The following is a 21880-nucleotide window of genomic DNA, read 5'->3' on the forward strand; positions in this document are numbered from 1 at the left end:
GGTAGTGGGATATAATAGGTTAGAGAATTATGTTACAGTATGTTAGGATTGGATAGTTAAATCTCAGTAAAACAATTGGCTAAGGTATAGCTGAGAATATTACTATAGAAACTGGGGTAAAACAGGAAGTGGGGGAAGGGAAATTGGAATCATGCTTGCAGGACATTAACCCCAATGAACATTCTGCTGTCTGCACTACTGACTTCTGGTCTTTTGCTGCTTGCTGTCTGCATGACAAGAACCAGGGCCATGGGAGGGTGGAGGGAAAGCCCTCTAACAGCTCCCCTGCACCCCACACTGGGCCCTAGCAAGGTGTCTGCATTCGGCTGCCCACATCTGTGGGCAGGAGGGCAGGGCCCCCATTGAAAAGGAGGAGCTGAGAAGCACCGTCCAGCTGACTCCACCATGCGAGGGCCCAGCAGCAGAGACACCAGATGGGACTCTGCCCTCTACTCCATCCTGGCTGGGGAAAGTGAACAGAGCCCTGCAGGGAGTGGGACGCGTGAGATTCTTGTCCCTGCCTTTGGTTCAGGGAACCTACCCCTCTGCCCGGGCCATGTTACAGACCAGCCAAGGCTAAGGAAACCCTCACTCTGTGCTAGAGACCACACAAACCATAGCCAGCCTGCAACCTGCCTTCGTCTCTCATCATTTGCCTGGAGGCCTCAGGCATGTGGACACTTCTCAGCTCAACGTGAGCTCCCAGGGCCAACAGAGCTCAGGGCGTCCTGAGATGCATCAAAAGGAGAATCTCTATTAGGATCAGGAAGTAGATTTTCCCTCTGGATCCGGCCCTGATACAACCGCTGCTGGGATCAGTGTCTGGTTCTGGCGCCCAGCCTTCAAGAAGGATGTTGAGAAACTGGTAATGGTCTCAAGTTGCAGTGGAGGAGGTCTAGGTTGGATATTAGGAAAAACTTTTTCCCTAGGAGGGTGGTGAAGCACTGGACTGGGTTACCTAGGGAGGTGGTGGAATCTCCTTCCTGAGAGGTTTTTAAGGTCAGGCTTGACAAAGCCCTGGCTGGGATGATTTAGTTGGGGTTGGTCCTGCTTTGAGCAGGGGGTTGGACTAGATACCTCCTGAGGTCCCTTCCAACCCTGATATTTTATGATTCTATGAACTGGAGAGGGTCAGAGAAGAGCCATGAGAAGCATTAACGGACTGGACTCCAGGCTTGGCAGAGAGAGACTCCAGGAGTCAGTCAGTTCAGTTTATCAAAGGACACGTCTACACCAGGAAGGCTGCACAGATGTAGCTGCACTGCTGTAGCGTCTCAGGGAAAACTCTGTCTCTGCTGACGCGAGAGCTTCTCTCCTTGGCGTAGTTAATCCACCCCACCACACCCCCGAGAGGCGGTAGATGTGTTGACAGAAGAAGCGTTGTCTACACCGGGAGTTACGTCAGTATAACAGCGTCACCCAGGTCGGTGGGTTTTACATACCCCCGAGGGACGTAGTTATACCAACAACAGTTGCGAGTGTAGACCAAACAAAAGGGAAGGTGATGGGGTGACTTGATTATTAGTTTCTGACAAGCAATTGGAATGTGCGGATGCTGCCATCTACTGGCCAGGTGGTTTTACTGCCATCGTCAGTCCTGAGCCTTTGCGTAACAGTCTATAGCAGTGGTTCTCAACCAGGGTACGTGTACCACTGGGGGAACGCAGAGATCTTCCAAGGGGTACAGCAACTCATCTGGATATTTGCCTAGTTCTACAACAGGCTACATAAGAAGCACTAACCTACTCGTTACAAATGACAATTTCATACAATGACTTCTTTCTACTGCTCTATATACTGTCCCCTGAAATGTAAGTAGAATATTTATATTCCAATTGATTTAGTGTATAATTATATGCTAAAATGAGAAAGTAAACTATTTATCCGTACTAGTGTGCTGTGACATTTTTATTTTTATGTCTGATTTTGTTAACAAGTAGGTTTTAAGTGAGGTGAAAACTGGGGGTACACAAGACAAATGAGAATCCAGAAAGGGGTACAGTAGTCTGGAAAGGTTGAGAGCCACTGGTCTATAGGGCCTTTTCCCACTGAGATGTGGCCACATTTGGGGTGGGGTATGGGGGCTGTTTATACAAGTGACAGGGAGGATTGTGTCTGTGGGGGGGTCTGCAGTGGGGAGTGGGGTGGAGTCAGAGTTCCTGAAATAATTTGTATAGTGGTGGTGCTCAGAGCCACTGAATCAAACTTTAAACCCTGTATATGATGGGAACCACTTCAATTCTGGGGGTGCTGCACCAATGGGTGAGGCAGGGAGAGATCTGGGGAGGCTGCTTTAGGGAGTGGAGTCGGGGGGCCAGAGGGATCTGGGGAGTGGGTAGGGAAATGGGGGCTGCAGTGGAAGAGGGGGTGGGGGCAGGGAGGAACCTGGGGTAGGCGGTAAGGAGGGCAGAGACATATCTGCAGAGGCGACACTGTGGATTTCACCCTAGCATTGAAACTGGAAGGTTTAATGTCATTTTCTTACCTATGTCCTGGAGGATTCACACACGGCATCTTAGAATTCATTCCCCCAACACACATACGCCACCTGCAGCTCCCTGACCCCCACTGACGCTGTCTGGGGGCAGGAAGCTGTCCTCTTGGGGGCGGGCGCACGGGGGGGGTTGGTTCAGTCGGGTTGGGAGATGCTCACAAAGCTGAGTCTGCAAAACCTCCAAGGAGGCCAGCTCCATGCAAGCCTCAAACAGCTCAGCTCAGCTCACCTCTGGGGCCTCTCATGAAAAAAGGTCTGAGGTCCCGTCGCCCACATCCACGGCAGCCACAACCCGAGAGCAGGAGCTGAGCTGAGCAGGAGCTGAGCTGATCCATCGTTGCAAAAATTCAGCCTGGTCACACCTGGAAACGCACCAGACCCAGCTTGGGCCCCTGAAGTGCCACTGGGTCAGGAGTGATTCGTGGGTGGGCCCTGCCGCCCTTCACCCCCAGTCACCCCACAAACATCCTGAAGAGACCTTGCCAGGTGGCGAATGGATCATGAATCTCTCGCCTTCTTGGCTGTGAGCCACAGGACATTGTGTCTGCTCCACGACTGGCTGGTTGATTGGTTGGACACGGGAGAATGGCCAGCGACGTTGCAAAGGGCTAAAGCTGCATGAATTTGGGCCAGGAATATCAGGATTCATTCAGACATTAGTTTAAAAAGCCATGGTGATGGGGTTCCTGGCATGTAACCTGGACTATGGGACCACTGAGCCCTCTGTCCCAACACCCTAGAAGTCCCTCTCACACTGTGATGCTGTGTCAAGTTACAAACTGCTGGCAGGCCCTGCACTTACACAGCCATCCCCAGGCAGGGACACACCCAGCTGAGTTCCATGAATGCTTCTTCCAGCCACTCATGAACCATCAATAGGAAGGCTCCAGTCAATTCCCCCGGCTCCCTGGCCTTGCAGCCCAGAAATGTACTGTCCTGCCCTAGTCAGAAGCCTGGCCAGTGTAAGTTCCTTACCCAGTCAGTGCCTCCCCCGATGTGGAGAGCCCAAACACCAGCCTTTGTAAACCGAGCTGACATTTCTCAGCACGTCAACCAAACACAGAGTTTTACGTAGAATATAAAACAGGTTTATTAACTACAGCCAGAGAGATTTAAAGTGTTTATAAGCATCGACCATAGAGATCACAGTTGGTTACATAAGAAATAAAAGTAAATTCCCAATCTGAGTTCTACAAACTAAACAGGCTTTGAATGAAACCATGTTTCACCTTCATAGATGGTACAAGCAGGTGACAGATCCTCAATAAGCAGGCTGGGACTCACCTCCAGCCTCGGTCCCCGTCCCCATTTCAAAGTCTTTGTCCTCCAGAGTTGTTTCCAGGTGTTGAGTTGTGGGGGGAGTGAGGCCAAGCGGTGATGTCATTTCCTCTCTTTTATAGTTTTTTCCAGCTTCAGGAAAGATCTTTCGCTATGATGCGGGTCAAACGGTCTCCATTGTCTAGGTGCTCCCTCTCAGAACTCTCCATTTTATACAGTTCCTGAGATAGTGGATTCTTGTATGGGTGCTGATGAGCCTTTAATGCTGTCTGGCTCCTCCATTGTCATACCTGAGAGGCTGGTTGTGGATGTCCCCAACATCAAAACTTACTTCTGTAACACACATATAGCAAACTTCACAACCTCACATACAATGACAGCACGTACAATCCAATGGGGTATTAATGTTCAACAGATCAAGACTTTTAAAATCACACCTCACAAGGCAGATTTTGTACAGAACATATCATAATATTATGACAGTGGTGAATATGGGGGTTCCAGAGTGCTGTTTAAAGTACCCAATATCTTAAACACCTTCTCACTCCATTGTCTTCTGAAACAGAGCTGGATATTTCTGGGTTTTTGAAACTTTTGGCAGAGTTTTGTAGCGTCGCCGAATCTTACAATTTGGTTGTGGCGTGCACCATGCGTCTCGTTTTCCTCCAAGCCCCAGATCCTGGAATCATATCATTAGCTGGGAAATTTAGCTTTCCTTTCTTTTTTTTAGGTAAATTTCTAGCCTTTGTTGTTGCAAATAAAAGCTTGAAATGGCAAAAAACAAGAACCCAAATGTCTTTCTTTTCAAACCAATCCCATGATGTTTTGGGGGTGGCTTATGAGGTTTCAAGGCTTGGGCTTGGCAATGAAGAGACAGGGCTAGATTTTTAAAAGTGGCTAAGGGAGTTAGATAACAAATTGCCATTGAAATTATGAGTTAAGCACGTAACTCTTATATGTGCTTTTTAAAATCTCACCCGTACAAGCCTAAGTCAATTCAATTACATCATGTAATGGCAGACAGCTGAAAAGTGACATTTCAGTTCTTATATACAAATGCTAAAAGTCTAAATAATAAGATAGGTGAACTAGAGTGCTTCGTATTAAATGAGCATATCGATACAACAGGCATCCCAGAACATTGGTGGAATGAGGATAATCAATGGGACAGAGTAATACCAGGTTACAAAATATATCAAATATATTGGTAGGACAGAAGAGGACATCCGGGTGGGGGATTGGAGCTATATGTGAAAGAAAGCATAGAGTCCAATGAAGTAAAAATCTTAAATGAACCAAACTGTAATATAGAATCTCTCTGGATAGTAATTCCATGCCCGAATAATAAGAATATAGCAAAAGGCATATACTATCAACCACCTGACCCGGACGGTGATAGTGATTATGAAATGCTCAGGGAGATTAGAGAGGCAATAAAGGTAAAAAATTATGGGGGATTTCAACTGTCCCCAAATTGACTGGGTACATATCACCTCAGGACGGGACACAGACATAAAGTTTCTTGACTCTATAAATGACTGTTTTTTGGATCAGCTAGTCCTGGAACCCACAAGGGGAGAGACAATTCTTGATTTAGTCTTAAGTGGAGCACAGGATCTGGTCCAAAAGGGGAATATAATGGAACTGCTTTGTAATAGCGACCAGAATATAATGAAATTTAACATCCCTGTGGCAGGGAAAACGCCACAGCAGCCCAACATGGTAGCATTTATTTTCAGAAAGGGGAACGACATAAAAATGAGGAAGTTAGTTAAACAGATATTAAAGGCACAGTGCCAAAACTAATATCCTTGAAAGCTGCATGAAAACTTTGTAAAGACCCCATAATAGAGGCTCAAACATATATCCCAAATTAAAAAACATAGTAAGAAAATGAAAAAAGGGCCACCATGGCTAAACAACAATGTAAAAGAAGCTCTGAGAGGCAAAAAGGCATCCTTTAAAAAGTGGAAGTTAAATCCTATTGAGGAAAATAGAAAGGAGCATAAACTCTGGCAAGTGAAAATACCATTAGAAGGCCAAAAGAGAATTTGAAGAAGAGGTAGCCAAAGACTGGAAAAGTAATAGGAAGCCTGCTTAACAACGAGAGGGGCCTCTGGATGATCGAGATGCTGAAGGAGCACTCAGTGATGATAAGGCCATTGCAGAGAAACTAAATTAATTCTTTGTGTCTGAGGATGTGAGGGAGAATCCCAAACCGGAACCATTCTTTTTCGGTTACAAATCCGAGGAACTGTGCCAGATTGAGGTGTCATTAGAGGAGGTTTTAGAACAAATTGATAAAATAAACAGTAATAAGTCACCAGGACCAGATGGGATTCAGCTAAGAGTTCTGAAGGAACCCAAATGTGATATTGCAGAACTACTAGCTGTGGTTTGCAACTTATCATTTCAATTGGCGTCTGTACCAAATGACTGGAGGATAGCTAATGTGACAGCAATTTTTAAAAAAAGGCTCCAGAGGTGATCCCAGCAATTACAGGCCAGTAAATCTGATCTCAGTAATGGGCAAACTAGTTGAAACTATAGTAAAGAACAGAATTATCACACACATAGATGAACATAATTTGTTAGGGAAGAGTCCTCATGGTGTTTATAAAGGGAAATGATGCCTCCAAAATCTACTAGAATTCTTTGTGGGGGTCAAAAACGATATGGACAAGGGTGATCAAGTGAATACAGTGTACTTGGCATTTCAGAAAGCCTTTGACAAGATTCCTCACCAAAGGGTCTTAAGCAAAGTAAGCTGTCGTGAAATAAAAGGGAAGATTCTCCCATGATCAGTAACTGGTTAAAAGATAGGAAACAAAGGGTAGGAATAAATGGTCTGTTTTCAGAATGGAGACTGGTTAATAGCGATGTCCCCCAGGGGTCTGTAATGGGACCAGTGCTGTTCCAAATATTCATAAATGATCTGGAAAAAGGGATAAACAGTGAGGTGGCAAAATTTTCAGATGATACAAAACTACTCAATATAGTTAAGTTCAAAGCAGACTGTGAGAAGTTACAAAGGGATCTCACAAAACTGAGTGACTGGGCAACAAAATGGCAGATGAAATTCAGTGTTAATAAATGCAAAGTAATGCACATTGGAAAACATAATCCCAACTATACATAAAAAACGATGGAGTCTAAATTAGCTGTTACCACTCAAGAAAGAGATCTTGGAGTCATTGTGGAAAACATCCACTCAATGTGCAGCGGCAAACAAAAAAGTGAACCGAATGTTGGGAATCTTTAAGAAAGGGATAGATAATAAGCCTGAAAATATCATAGTGTCTCTGTATAAATCCGTGGTACACCCACATCTTGAATACTGCGTGCAGATGTGGTCCACCCATCTCAAAAATGATATATTGGAATTGGAAAAGGTACATAAAAGGGCTATGAAAATGATTAGGGGTATGGAACAGCTTCCATATCAGAAGAGATTAATAAGACTGGGGCTTTTCAGCTTGGAAACGAGATGACTAAGGGGGGATATCATAGACGTCTATAAAATCCTGACTGGTGTGGAACAAGTAAATAGGGAAGTGTTATTTATTCCTTCTCATAACACAAGAACTAAGGGTCACCCAATGAAATTAATAGATAGCTGGATTAAAAGAAACAAAAGAAAGTATTGCATCATGCAATGCACAGCGAACCACAGGATGTTGTGAAGGGCAAGACTATAATGGTTAAAAAAAGAACTAAACAAATTCATGGAGGACAGGTCCATCAGTGGGTATTAGCCAGGATGGACAGGGATGGTGTCCGTAGCCTCTGTTTGCCAGAAGCTGGGAATGGGTGACAGTGGATGGATCACTTGATGATTCCCTGTTCTGTTCATTCCCTCTGGGGCACCTGGCTTTGACCACTGTCAGAAGACAAGAAAATGGGCTAGATTGACCTTTACTCTGACTCAGTATGGCAGTTCTTATGTTATGTTCTCATTGACTCTCAGCAAAGTTCCTACAAGCCAAAACACTTTTAAAAATAGGACTTAGACACTTTTGAAAATGTTACCCTATGTTTCATAGACCTGTTGATCTTCAGGAACCACCAGACAGAAGAAGAGCTGGAGCTCCACCAGATGCAAGGATGACATGATGACAAAAACAACGACATGAAGACACAGAAAAGGACAGACCATAAATAACAAAACACCCCAAAATAATCTAAAAATGAAAAAAAACCCTAAGAATCCATATATTTCTTTATAATGACATATTCATAGATTTCAGGACTGGAAGAGACTGGTGTGATCATCTCCTCTGACCTCCCAGATCACACAGGCCAGAGAACTACCCCAAAACAATTCCTAGAGCAGAGCTTTTAGACAAACATCCCGGCTTGATTTAAAATTGCCACTGATGGAGGATCCACCACAACCCTTGGGAAATTGCTTCAATGGTCAGTTAATCTGATCATTACAAATTTACACCTCATTTCCAGTCTGAACTGGATCATCTTAGACCTTCCTCTGCTGGCTTGAAGATCCCGTTATTAAATACTTGTTCCCCACGTAGGTATTTACAGACTGTTATCAAGTCACCTCTTCACCTTCTTTTTGATAAGCTAAATAAATTGAGATCCTTGTGTCTGTCACTCCAAGGCAGGTTTTTTAACCTGTAATCATTCTTGTGGCTTGCTAAAAAAGAAAATTTTGGGATTAAGAGGAAGTTACGGATCCAGCGAACAGAATTCTTTCTCCAGGCAAATATCGACAATTCCATCTGTTCCCCTATTCATCCGGCTCCGGCCCCGAGTTGTCAGTGGTTTGGGGGTTGCGTGCACGTTGCCGGTACCTCAGAAACTCTTCCTCCATGGTGAGGTAGAAGATGGGGTTGAGGCAGCTACTGAAATATGTCAGAACACAAGCAAAAGCGCTTCCTATTTGCAGAAGAGGCAGAGGGTATATATCTGTGATCTGCAGGAAGGAGAAGATGTGATGTGGCAGCCAGCAGAGGAAAAAGGTCGGGATCAAGCCAAGAAGGATCTCGAGTGGCTTGGTGGACTGGATCAGCCTGTTCCTTCTCAGTTTGGCAGCTAGAACGATGTAGAAGGTTGGGATTAAGATCAAGGCTAATGGGATCAGAAACCCGACCAGGAACTGGATCACAACTGCAGCCTTCACCCTCCTTGCATCTGGATGGAAATTCATGCTGATAATGGGAGGTGAGAGCAGGTAGTCTGAGAGATCACCGTAACTCAAGCTCAACCCAATAGACAGGACCCACAAGCCTATAACCACCCTGAAAGCCAGGGCAGCCGTGCAGCAGTTCCAGGCCCACTCAGGGCGCGCCACAAGGATGCAGCGATCAACACTGAGGGCTGTGAGGAGAAAGGTGCTGGAGAACATGTGGAGGGAGGTGACGGTGCTGATCAGCTTCCAGGTACAGTCAAAGTCAAGGATGAAGATGGAAATGAATCTGAGGGGCAGGAAGATGATGAAGATGAAATCAGCCAGGGCCCGGTTCCAGAACCACACGGCACTGACCGTTCTCTCCAAACAGCACCCAGTGACGAAGAGGATGTAGCCATTCAATGGCACCCCGACTAGGAAGGTCACACCACACAGCACCAGGAAGACGATTAGGAACACCATTCTTTGAAGAGTTGCAGTCACAATATCCCCTCCTTCGTCAGGTCTTGGTGGGGGCAGTACAGACGTTCTACTGAACAAAGGAAGGAAGAGCAATGAAAAGGGCTCCAGGAGGGGATGTGGACAGAATGAGACAGCCACAAAGTTTGTAATCTTCTCAGAGTTTACAAACTCCCCAGATCCTAAGCTTAGTTCAAATAGGACCAAATACAATGGTTCAAAGACCTTAGAAGCATAGAGCCAGAGGGTTAGGCGGGGACCACAAGGGTCATCTCATCTAACCCCCTGCCAAATGCTAGAAGTCTAAATAATAAGATGGGTGAACTAGACTGCCCCGTGTTAAAGGAGGATATTGATATAATAGGCATCAAAGAAACCTGGTGAAGTGAGGACAGTCAATGGGACACAATCATTCCGGGGTACAAAATATATCAGAGGGATAGAACAAGTCATGCGGGGTGGGCGGAGTGGCACTATATGTGAAAGAAAATGTAGAATCAAATGAAGTAAAAATCTTAAATGAATCCACATGTTCCATAGAATCTCTATGGATAGTAATTCCATGCTCTAATAACAATATACCAGTAGGGATCTATTATCGACCAGCTGACCAGGACAGTGATAGTGATGATGAAATGCTAAGGGAGATTAGAGAGGCTATCAAAATAATGAGCTCAATAATAGTGGGGGATTTCAATTATCCCCATATTGACTGGGTACGTGTCACCTCAGGACGAAATGCAGAGACAAAATGTCTCGATAGTTTAAATGACTGCTTCTTGGAGCAGCTGGTACAGGAACCCACAAGGGGAGAGGCAATTCTCGATTTAGTCCTGACTGGAGCGCAGGAGCTGGTCCAAGAGGTAACTATAACAGGACTGCTTGGAAATAGTGACCATAATACAATAGCATTCAACATCCCTGTGGTGGGAAGAACATCTCAACAACCCAACACTGTGAAATTTATTTTCAGAAAGGGGAACTATACAAAAATGAGGGGGTTAGTTAAACATGCATTAAAAGGTACAGTGACTAGAATGAAATCCATGCAAGCTGCATGGACACTTTTCAAAGACATAAGAGAGGCCCAACTTAAATGTATACCCCAAATTAAAAAAACCCAGTAAAAGAACTAAAAAAGAGCCACCGTGGCTTAACAACCATGTAAAAGAAGCAGTGAGAGATAAAAAGGCATCTTTTAAAAAGTGGAAGTCAAATCCCAGCGAGGTAAATAGAAAGGAGCATATACACTGCCAAATTAAGTGTAAAAGTATAATAAGAAAAGCCAAAAGGGAGCTTGAAGAACATGTAACCAAAAACTCAAAAGGTAATAACAGAATGTTTTTAAGTACATCAGAAGCAGGAAGCCTGCTAAACAACCAGTGGGGCCCCTGGACGATCGAAATACAAAAGGAGCACTTAAAAACGATAAAGTCATTGTGGAGAAACTAAATGGAATCTTTGCTTCAGTCTTCACAGCTGAGGATGTTAGGGAGATTCCCAAACCTGAGCTGGCTTTTGTAGGTGACAAATCTGAGGAACTGTCACGGATTGAAGTGTTACTAGAGAAGATTTTGGAATTAATTGATAAATTTAACAGTAACAAGTCATCGGGACCAGATGGCATTCACCCAAGAGTTCTGGAAGAACTCAAATGTGAAATTGCAGAACTATTAACTATGGTTTGTAACCTGTCCTTTAAATTGGCTTCTGTACCCAATGACTAGAAGATAGCTAATGTAATGCCAATATTTAAAAAAGGCTCTAGAGGTGATCCCAGCAATTACAGACAAGTCTAACATCAGTATCGGGCAAATTAGTTGAAACAATAGTAAAGAATAAAATTGTCAGACACATAGAAGAACATAAATTGCTGGGCAAAAGTCAACATGGTTTCTGTAAAGGGAAATCACGTCTTACTAATCTATTAGAGTTCTTTGAAGGGGTTAACAAACACGAGGACAAGGGGGATCCAATTGGGACATAGTGTATTGGATTTCCAGAAAGCCTTTGATGGCAGGAGAGAGATCACTTGATCATTACCTGTTAGGTTCACTCCCTCTGGAGCACCAACATTGGCCACTGTTGGTAGACAGGATACTGGGCTGGATGGATCTTTGGTCTGATCCAGTACCGCCATTCTTATGTTCTTATGTTCAAGATGCAGGATTTGTTGTGTCTATTCTTTGCCTGAACATTTTTTTGTTTTTACATAGTATCAGTTGTTTTTACTAAATCAAATATTTAAAAAAACCCACATTTGCTTCTTGCTGAAAGGTTAGATTTCTAGGCAAGGGGAGGTGGACAGTGGGTAGTGGGGTGTCCTGGAGGCAGAGACAGAGTGTGAGACACCCTGAAATCTAATTAAAATTCCCAAATAATTTTCTTGCTTTTAGTTTCCCAAAAGGAGCTGGTAATTTCAGTCATTCTTAAAAAAAAAAGTTAATGAATGATTGTCTCCCCCCCCATTTTTTTTTAAATAATGGAAATTTTGAAAGTGATTCTTCTCCCGCCCACCTTAATTTTGATGTGGAGTTTTTGTGTGGTTTGGGCCATTTTGGGAGGTGAATTAGTGGAGTAAGCAAAATCCGCACCCAAAGATTCGCCCCATTGGAAATGTCTGGTGACAGAGAGCAATTCCCCAGGAGGAGAAAAGTAAGACTGAAACAACGAGGACAACAGAAAAGTCCAAAAAACACCAGAAGAAGAAGAGACCAGTAACAAGCCAAAAGATCTTTTTTTTTTTAAGGGAGGATATTGCAAGAGTCTATTTTAGTGGACAGACATGGAGTCAGGACGCCTGGGCTGCATCCCAGACTCTGCGACTGAATTGTTCGGGGAGATTGGATAACTCACGTCATCGCCCTGTGACTCAGTTTCCAATCCAAACAGTTCTCTGTTTAAATGTGAGCTCGCTCTGGCCAGGCCTGTTTCTCCCTGTAGGTCTGTGCAGCGCCTGGCACGACGGGGCCCCTGAACTTGGTCAGGGTCTGTGCAACACCCGGTGTGACGGGGGCACCTGACCTCTGACAAAAGAACCCACAAATAATTTCAACCCGCTCTATCTGGAGTGGATGAGGGGAGGGGATGGGACAGCTGGGAGGGGGGATATTGGGCAGTGATGGGGGGCAAAATCAGATCCAGTGGGCCATCTGGGGGGTTTACCTCATTTCCTTACCTGTGTCTTGGGGGAATGCAGCGTTTCAGAGTCGACCCCCGTCCCAGGTTCCCCAATGCGATGCCTGCAGCTCGCCCAGAGTGGCTCAGCCCAGAGCAGGAAGCTGTTCATGTGGGGGTATATCTGGTGGGGGGGACAATGTGGGGAGATCACAGGACGTGGCTGGGTCCGATCATTTCTGCAAAGCCTTGAAGGTCTTCGTCAACCACATCTATATGCAGACATCACATGAACCACAAGCTCCCCCCACCTCGCTGGGTCCTAGCAAGGTGTCTGCATTTGGCCTTCCACATCTGGAGGCAGGCGGGTAGGGCCCCCAGTGAAGAGCAGGGGCTGAGACAGCCATGTCAAGCTGACTCCACTGGGTGAGGTCCCAGGATCTGAGACACCAGCTGGGACTTTCCCCTCCAGCTCCTTCTGGCTATGGAAAGCAAACAGAGTCCCGCTGAGAGAAGGATGCTTGAGATTCTCAGCACTGCCTTTGCTGCAGGGAACCCACCCCTTGGCCCAGTCACGTTACAGGCCAGGCAACGCTAAGGAAACCCTCGCTCTGTGCTGGAGACCACACAAACCACAGCCCAACCTGAAACCTGCCGTCGTCTCTCATCATTTGTCTTGAGGCCTCAGGCGTAGAGACACTTTTCAGCTCAACGTGAGCTCCCACGGTGAACAGGGCTCCAGCCATCCTGGGATGCATCAACAGGGGAATCTTGATTAGGAGCAGGGAGGTGATTTTCCCTCTGGATTTGGCCCTGCTGAGACCGACACTGGGATCCTGTGTCCGGTTCTGATGGGAGATCTTCCCATCAGGAGTGATTTGTGGGTGGGTCCTGCCACCCTTCACCCCCAGTCAACCCTCGAATGTCCTGGAGAGGCCATGCTAGGTGGCGAGTGGATCGTGACTCTCTCACTTCATTGCCTGCAAGCCACATGACATTATGTCTGTTCCACAACTGGCTGGTGGATTGGTTGTACGCTGGAGTATGGCTAGTGATGGGGCAAAGGGCAAACGCTGTGTGAATTTTGGCCAGGAATATCAGGATTCATTGAGACACTGGTTTAAAAAGCCACTGTGATGGGCTCCGTGGCCTTTAACCTGGACTGTGGGACCACTGAGCCCTCTGTCCCACCAACCTGGAGAATCCCTCTCACACTGTGATACTGTGTCAAGCTACAGACCTCTGGCAGGCCCTGCACTTACACAGCCATCCCCAGGCAGGGACACACCCAGCTGAGTTCCATGAATACTTCTCACAGCCACTCATGAACCATCAATAGGGGGGCTCCAGCCAATTCCCCCCGGATCCGCAGCTTTGCACCCCAGAACTGTACTGCCCTGCCCTGGTCAGAAGCCTGGCCAGTGTAAGTTCATTGCCCAGTCTGCTCCTCCCTCAATGTGGAGAGGACACGCACCAGCTTTTGTAAACTGAGATGAGATTTCCCAAGTACTTCAACCAAACACACAGTTTTCGGTAGAATATAAAACAGGTTTATTAATTATAGACAGAGAGATTTAAAGTGGTTATAAGCATCGAGCATAGAGATCACAGTTAGTTGTCTAAGAAATAAAAGTAAATTAACAGTCTGAGTTCTGCAAACTAAACAGGATTTGAATCCAGCCACGTTTCACCTTCATAGATGGTACAAGCAGGTGAGAGATTCTCAGTAAGCAGGCTGGGATTCACCTCCAGCCTGGGACCCCTTCCCCAGTTCAAAATCTTTGTCCTCCAAACATGTTCCAGGTGTTGAATTGTGAGGGGAGTGAGGCCAAGCGGTGATGTCACTTCCCCTCTTTTATAGTTTCTTCCAGCTTGCTGGAAAGATCCTTTGCTATGACGTGGGCCAAACAGTCTCCATTGTCTACATGCTCTCTCTGAGAAATCTCCACTGTGTACAGTGCCTGAAATAGTGGATTCTTGGATGGGTGCTGATGAGCCATTAACGCTGTCTGCTTCCACCGTCATACCTGAAAGGCTGGTTGTGGGTGTTCCCAACAACACAACTTATTTCAGTAACACACACATAGCAAAACTTCACAACCTCACATACAATGACAGCGCGTACAATCCAATAAGATATTAATGATCAACAAATCATGACTTTTAAACTGATACCTGACAAGGCAGACTTTGTACAGAACATATCATAATTATATGACAGTGGTGAATATGGGGGTTCCGGAGTCCTGTTTTGAGGTACAGAGTGCCACAGCCACCCACATTTTATTTAAAGTCCCCAATATTTTAAACACCTCCTCACTCCATTGGTTTCCAAAATAAAGCTTGATATTTCTGGAGTTCCAAAACTTTTGTAGGTTCACCTACTCTTACAATTTGGTTGCGGCATTCACCATGATTCCCATTTTCCTCCAAGCCCCAAATCCTGGAACGAGATGATTAGGTGGGAATTTCAGCTTTCTTTTCTTTTTTTTTTTTTTAGGTAAGTTTCTAACCTTCATGGTCACAGGGAAAAGCTTTAAATGGCCAGGAAAAAAATCAGAAAGCAAAAAAGAAGAACCCCGAAGTTTTTCTTTTCAAACCAACCTCATTATATTTTAGGGGGCGGTTCATGAGCTTTGAAGGCTCGGGCTTCACAATGCAGATACAGGATTATATTTTTGAAACGTGGCTAAGGGAGTTAGGTGCCAAATTCCCATTGATGGTCAATAGAAGTGCCTAACTCACAGAGGTGCTTTTGAAAATCTCATCCATAGAAGCCGAAGTCTCTTTAACTCCAACCAAGGTAACTATGGGCCTAAATGCTTTTAAAAATAGGACTTAACCCCTTTGAAAATGTTACCCTTTGTTTCATAGACCCATTGATCTTCAGGAACCAAAGGACAGAGGAAGACCTGGAGCTCCACTGGTGCAAAGATGACATGATGACAAGAGCAACAGCATGAAAACACAGAAAATGACAGACGAAAAAGAACTCAATGCCCCAAAATGATCTAAAAATGAACAAAACCAAGACTCTAATATAGTTTGCAAAAATCATAGATTCATAGATTCCAAGGCTGGAAGGGACCGGTGTGATCATCTCGTCTGACCTCTTACATCACACAGGCCAGAGAACTGCCCCCAAATAATTCCTAGAGCAGAACTTTTAGAAAAACATCCCAGCTTGATTTAAAATTACCACTGATGGAGGACCCTTCACAACTCTGGGGAAATTGCTCCAATGGTCAGTTATTCTGACGTTACAAATATACTCCTCATTTCCCGTCTGAATTTGTCTACGTTAAACTTCTGTTCACTTTATCATGTTAGACCTTCCTCTGCTAGATTAAAGAGTCGTTATTAAAGAGACTGTGACCAAGTCACTCATAGACTCATAGACTTTAAGGTCAGAAGGGACCATTATGATCATCTAGTCTGACCTCCTGCACAATGCAGGCCACAGAATCTCACCCACCCACTCCTGTAACAAGCTCCTAGTCTTGCATCTGAAGAAGTGAGGTTCTTACCCACGAAAGCTTATGCTCCCAATACTTCTGTTAGTCTTAAAGGTGCCACTGGACCCTCTGTTGCAGTCAGTTCAGTTTATCAAAGGACACGTCTACACCGGGAAGGCTGCACGGATGCAGCTGCGCCGCTGTAGCGGCTCAGTGAAGACGCTGTCTATGCTGACGTGAGAGCTTCTCCCATCGATGACATTAATCCCCCTCCCCCGAGAGGTGGTAGCTGTGTTGACGGGAGAAGAATTCTCTAAACTGGGCATTAGGTTGTATAACAGCGTCACCCAGGACGGTGGGTTTTCCACACCCATGAGCGATGTAGTTATACCAGCATCACTTGCTAGTGTAGACCAAGCAAAAGGGAAGGTAAGGTGACGGGGTGACTTGATTACCAGTTTCTGACAAGCAAGTGACTAGCACGTATAGTCAGAGACAGACAGGAGTGTGTGTGTGTGTGTGTGTGTGTGTGACCTAATGCCCGGTGTATGCTTCCATCTACTGGCCAGGTGCTTTTACTTTCATAGTCATCCCTGAGCCATTGCATAAGAGTCTATAGCAGTGGTTATCAACCAGGGGTATGTGTATCAGTGGGGGTACCCAGAGGTCTGTCAGGGGGTACATCAACTCATCTAGATATTTGCCTAGTTTTACAACAGGGTACTTAAAAAGCAATGACTTCTTTCTACTGCTCTATATACTGTCCACTGAAATGTAAGTACGATATTTTTATCCCAATTTATTTATTTTATAATTATATGAGAAAATGAGAAAGTAAACGATCTTTCAGTACTAGTGTGCTGTGACACTGGTATATTTGTGTCTGATTGGGTAAAAAGGTAGTTTTTAAGGGAGGAGAAACTTGGTGTTTCTCAAGAAAAATAAGAATCCTGAAAGGGGTAGAGTAGTCTGGAAAGTTTGAAAGCCACAAGTCTATAGAGTCTTTTCCTACTGAGATGTGGCCACCACTGGGGTGGGGCATGGGGGCTACTTATACAAGTGACAGAGAGGAATTCGGGGGGGGGGGTTGCAGTGGAGAGAGGGATTGGGTCAGGGTTGCTAGAACAATTTGTACAGTGGGGGTGCTGAGAACTACTGAATCAAACTGCAAACCCTGTATATGATGGGAACCACTTTAAGCAAGATGGTGCGGAGGGGAAGGGAGAGATGTGGGGAGGTTGCTTTGGGGACCGGGGTGGGGGAGCTGAAAAGGATCTGGGGAGGCTTCTATGGGGAGCGGGATAGGATATGGGGGGCTGCTGTGGGGGGTGGAGTGGGGGCAGGGAAGAACCTGGGGCATGGGATGGGGGGGCAGAGACTGATCTGCAGGGGCCATTGTGAATTTCACCCTAGCTGGAAGGTTTAATCTCACTTTCTTACCTATGTCCTGGGGGAAGCGCACATGGCATCTCAGAATTGATTCCCACAATACACACACCACCTGCAGTTCCCACCCCCCACCCCCACAGACTCGGTCTGAGGGCAGGAAGCTGTCTTCTCGGGGGTGGAGCACAGGTGGTGGGCGGCTCAGTCGGGATGGGAGATGCTCACAAAGCACAGTCTGCAAAGCCTCCGAGGCAGCCAGCTCTGTGCAAGCCTCGAACAGCTCGGCTCAACTCTGGGGCCAATTGTGATGAAGAATCGGTGATCCCGTCTGCAGAGACGGTCACCCACATCCGGGGTAGCCCCAGCCCCAGAGCAAGAGCTGAGCGGCAGCCGCGTCATTGCAAAAATTCATCCCGTTTACACCTGGAGAACCACCAGACCAAGCTTGGGCCCCTGAAGTGACGCTGGGTCAGAGTGATTAGTGGGTGGGTCCTGCCACCCTTCACCCCTGGTCAACCCTCAAAAGTCCTGGAGAGACCTTGTCAGGTGGCGAGTGAATCATGAATCTCTCACTTCATTGGCTGTAAGCCACACGACATAGTGTCTACTCTACAACTTGCTACTCGATTGGTTGGACGCTGGAGAACGGCCAGCAACGTAGCGAAGGGCGAAAGCTGCATGAACTTTGGACACACCCAGCTGAATTACATGAATTCTTCTCCCAGCCACTCATGAACCATCTATAAGGAGACTCCAGTCAATTCCCCCTGGCTCCCTGGCCTTTCAGCCCAGATATGTACCATCCTGCATTGGTCAGAAGCCCGGCTAGTGTAAGTTCATTACCCAGTCCACCCCTCCCTCAATGTGGAGAGGACACGCACCAGCTTTTGTAAACTGAGCTGAGATGTCCCAAGAACTTCAACCAAACACACAGTTTTAGGAAGAATATTATACAGGTTTATTAACTACAGACAGATGGATATTAAGTGATTATAAGCCGGGAGCGTAGAGATCAAAGTTGGTTACCTAAGAAATAAAAGTAAATTCACAGTCTCAGTTCTATAAAATAAACACGATTTGAATCAAGCTGTGTCACACCCTGGCAGATGGTACAAGCAGGTGACAATTCCTCAATACACAGGCTGGGGTTGTCTTCCAGCCCGATACCAAAGTTCAAAGTCTTTGTCCTCCACATGTGTTTCCAGGTGTTGAGTTGTGGGGGGAGTGAGGCCAAATGGTGACATCCCTTGACATGGGTCAAACAATCTCCATTGACTACATATTCTCTCTGAGAAATCTCTATTTTATACAGTTCTTGAGATAGTGGATTCTTGCATGGGTACTGATGAGCCCTTAACACTGTCTGGATCCTCCATTGTTGTACCTGAAAGGCTGGTTGTGGGTGTTCCCAACATCACAACTTATTTCAGTAACACACACATAGCAAAACTTCCTAACTCCCCATACAATGAGAGCACATACAATTCAACAGGATATTAATAATCAACTGATCAAGACTTTGTTAAGGATATCTCACAAGGCAGACTTTGTTCATATTTATAGCACAGTCATGAATATGGGGGTTCCAGGGTGCTGTTTTGAGGTACAGAGTGACACAGACACACACTTTATTTTAAAGTCCCCAATATTTTAAACATCTCCTCACTCCAGTGGCTTCCAAAACAGAGCTGGATAGTTCTGGTTTTCTGAAACCTTTGGCAGAGTTTTGTACCATCATCGACCCTTATAATTTGGTTGCAGCATTTGCCAGGCTTCTGGTTTTCCACCAAGCCCCAGATCCTGGAATCATATGATTAGTTGGGAATTTCAGATTTCATTTCTGTTTTATTTTATTTTTTAGCAGGTTTCTGTCCCCCTTTGTTGCAGAGAAAAGTTTGAAATTCCTCAAAAAATCAAGGAGGCAAATATGTCTTTCTGTTCAAAATAATCTCATGATGTTTTATGAGGTGGCTCATGAGATTTGAAGACATGCATTTGGCAATAAAGATACAGGACTAGGTTTTTAAAGTTGACTAAGGGAGTTAGATGCCAATTTCCCATTGAAGTCATAGGAGTTAAGCACCTAACTCACATAGGTGCTTTTGAAAATCTCACCCATAGAAGCCTAAATGAATTCAATTACATCACGTAATGGCAGACAGCTAAAAAGTGACAATTTTTAAAGTGATTCTATACAAATGCCAGCAGTCTAAATAATAAGATGTGTGAACTAGAGTGCCTTTTATTACAGAGGAGATTAACAGAAACTTGGTGGAATGAGGATAATCAATGGGACCCAGTAATATGAGAGTACAAATTATATCGGAAGGGCAGAACAGATCGTGCTGTTGGGGGAGTGGCAGTATATGTGAAAAAAGTGTAGAGTCAAATGAAGTAAAAATCTTAAATGAACCAAACTGTACCATAGTATCTCTATGGATAGTAATTCCATGCCCGAATAATAAGAATATAGCAGTGGTGATATACTACCGACCACCTGACCAGGATAGTGATACTGACTGTGAAATGTTCAGGGAAATTAGAGAGGCTCTAAAAATAAAAAAAAACTCAATAATAATGGAGGATTTCAACTATCACCAAAGGCTCTGAATCAAAGCAAACTGTCCTGAGATAAGGGGGAAGGTCCTCCCATGCATCAGAAACTGGTTAAAAGATAGGAATAAATGGTCAGTTTACAGAATGTAGACAGGTAAATAGCAGTGTCCCCCAGGGATCTGTAGTGGGACCAGAGCTGTTCAACGTATTCATAAACAATCTGGAAAAGGGGGCAAACAGTGGGTAGGGGCAAAATTTGCAGATGATACAAAACTACACAAGATAGTTAAGTCCAAAGCTGACTGCAAAGAGTTACAAAGGGACCTCACAAATCTGGGTGACTAGGCAACAAAATGGCAGATGAAATTCAATGTTAATAAATGCAAAGTAATGCACATTGGAAAGCATAATCCCAACCATACACATAAAATGGGATGGGGTCTAAATTAGCTGTTACCACTCAAAAAAGAGATCTAGGAGTAATTGTGGATAGTTCTCTGAAAACATCCACTCAATGTGCAGCGGCCGTCAAAAAAAGTGAACAAAATGTTGGGAATCATTAAAGGGATAGAGAATAAGAATGAAAATATCATATTGCCTCTATATAAATCCATCTAAAAAAAGATATATTGGAATTGGAAAAGGTAAAAAAAAAGGGCAACAAAAATCATTAGAGGTGTGGAACGTATTCCATATGAGGAGAGATTAATAAGATTGGGACTTTTCAAATTGGAAAAGAGACGACTAAGGGGGGATATGATAGAGCTCTATAAAATCTTAACTGGTGTGGAGAAAGTAAATATGGAAGTTTTATTAACTCCTTCCCATAACGCAAGAACTAGAGGTCACCAAATCAAATTAAGAGTTGCCAGGTTTAAAACAAACAAGAGGGTTAAAAAAGGAACTGAATAATTTAATGGAGGATAGGTCCATCAGCGGCTGTTAGTCAAGATGGGCAGAGATGATGTCCATAACCTCTGTTTGCCAGAGGCTGGGAATGGGCATCAGGGGATGGATCACTGGCTGATTCCCTGTTCTGTTCATTCCCTTTGGGGCACCTGGCACTGGCCACTGTCAGAAGACAGGGTACTAGGCTAGATTGACCTTTGTTCTGACTCAGTATGGCCATTCTTATGTTCTTATGTTATGTCTCATTGACTTTCAGCAAGGTTCCTACGGGCCTAAACACTTTCAAAAATAGAACGTAGATCCTTTTGAAAATGCTTCCCTTTCATAGACCCGTTGATCTTCAACAAACACAGGGAAGAAGAAGAGCTGGAGCCCCAATGGGAGCAAAGATGAAATGAGAAGAATAAGGACATGTAGGAAAGATCAGACCACAAAGAACCAAACAGCCTAAAATGCTCTAAAAATTAACAAAAGCAAAACTCTAATACATTTCGTTAAAATGACAGATTCATAGATTCCAGGGCTGGAAGGGACCATTGTGATCATCTCGTCTGACCTCCCTGATCACACAGGCCGGAGAACTGCCCCCAAACCATGCCTAGAGCAGAGATTTTAGAAAAATATCCCCAATTAATTTAAAATTGCCGGTGACGGAGGATTCACCATGACCCTTGGGAAATTGCTCCAATGGTCAGTTACTCTGATCGTTAAAAATTTACACCTCATTTCCAGTCTGAATTTGTCTAGGTCCAACTTCTGTTCAGTGGATAATGTGAGACCTTCCTCTGCTAGAGTGAAGAGCCCGTTATTAAATATTTGTTCCCCATCTAGGTACTTACAGACTGTGATCAAGTCATCCCTTCACCTTCTCTTTGTTCAGCTAAATAGATTGTGCTCCTTGAATCTCTCACTCCCAGGCAGGTTTTCTAATCCAGTAACCATTCTTGTGGCTCGTCTACGAATAAGGCCAAAAAAGTCACTTGCTAAAAAAGACAATTTTGGGGTCAAGAGGAAGTTACATGTCCCAGCGAACAGAATTCTTTCTCCATACAAATGTCAACAATTCCACCCATTCCC

General features: G+C 44.8%; 1 protein-coding gene across 1 annotated transcript; it reads right to left on the reverse strand.

The window, feature by feature from the left end:
• Positions 1-8519: 8519 nt before the first annotated feature.
• On the reverse strand, positions 8520-9383 carry LOC117869877 (N-formyl peptide receptor 3-like). The gene has a single exon (XM_034756981.1). The coding sequence runs from the start codon at positions 9381-9383 to the stop codon at positions 8520-8522; it is 864 nt and encodes a 287-aa protein (XP_034612872.1).
• Between the last annotated feature and the right edge of the window lie 12497 nt (positions 9384-21880).

The sequence above is a fragment of the Trachemys scripta genome, chromosome 24 (genome assembly GCF_013100865.1).
Source record: "Trachemys scripta elegans isolate TJP31775 chromosome 24, CAS_Tse_1.0, whole genome shotgun sequence".
NCBI lineage: Eukaryota > Metazoa > Chordata > Testudines > Emydidae > Trachemys > Trachemys scripta.

What these genes read in the sequence shown, in the direction of transcription:
- LOC117869877 (XM_034756981.1), bottom strand. Translation starts at nt 9,383, where the DNA reads ATGGTGTTCCTAATCGTCTTCCTGGTGCTGTGTGGTGTGACCTTCCTA.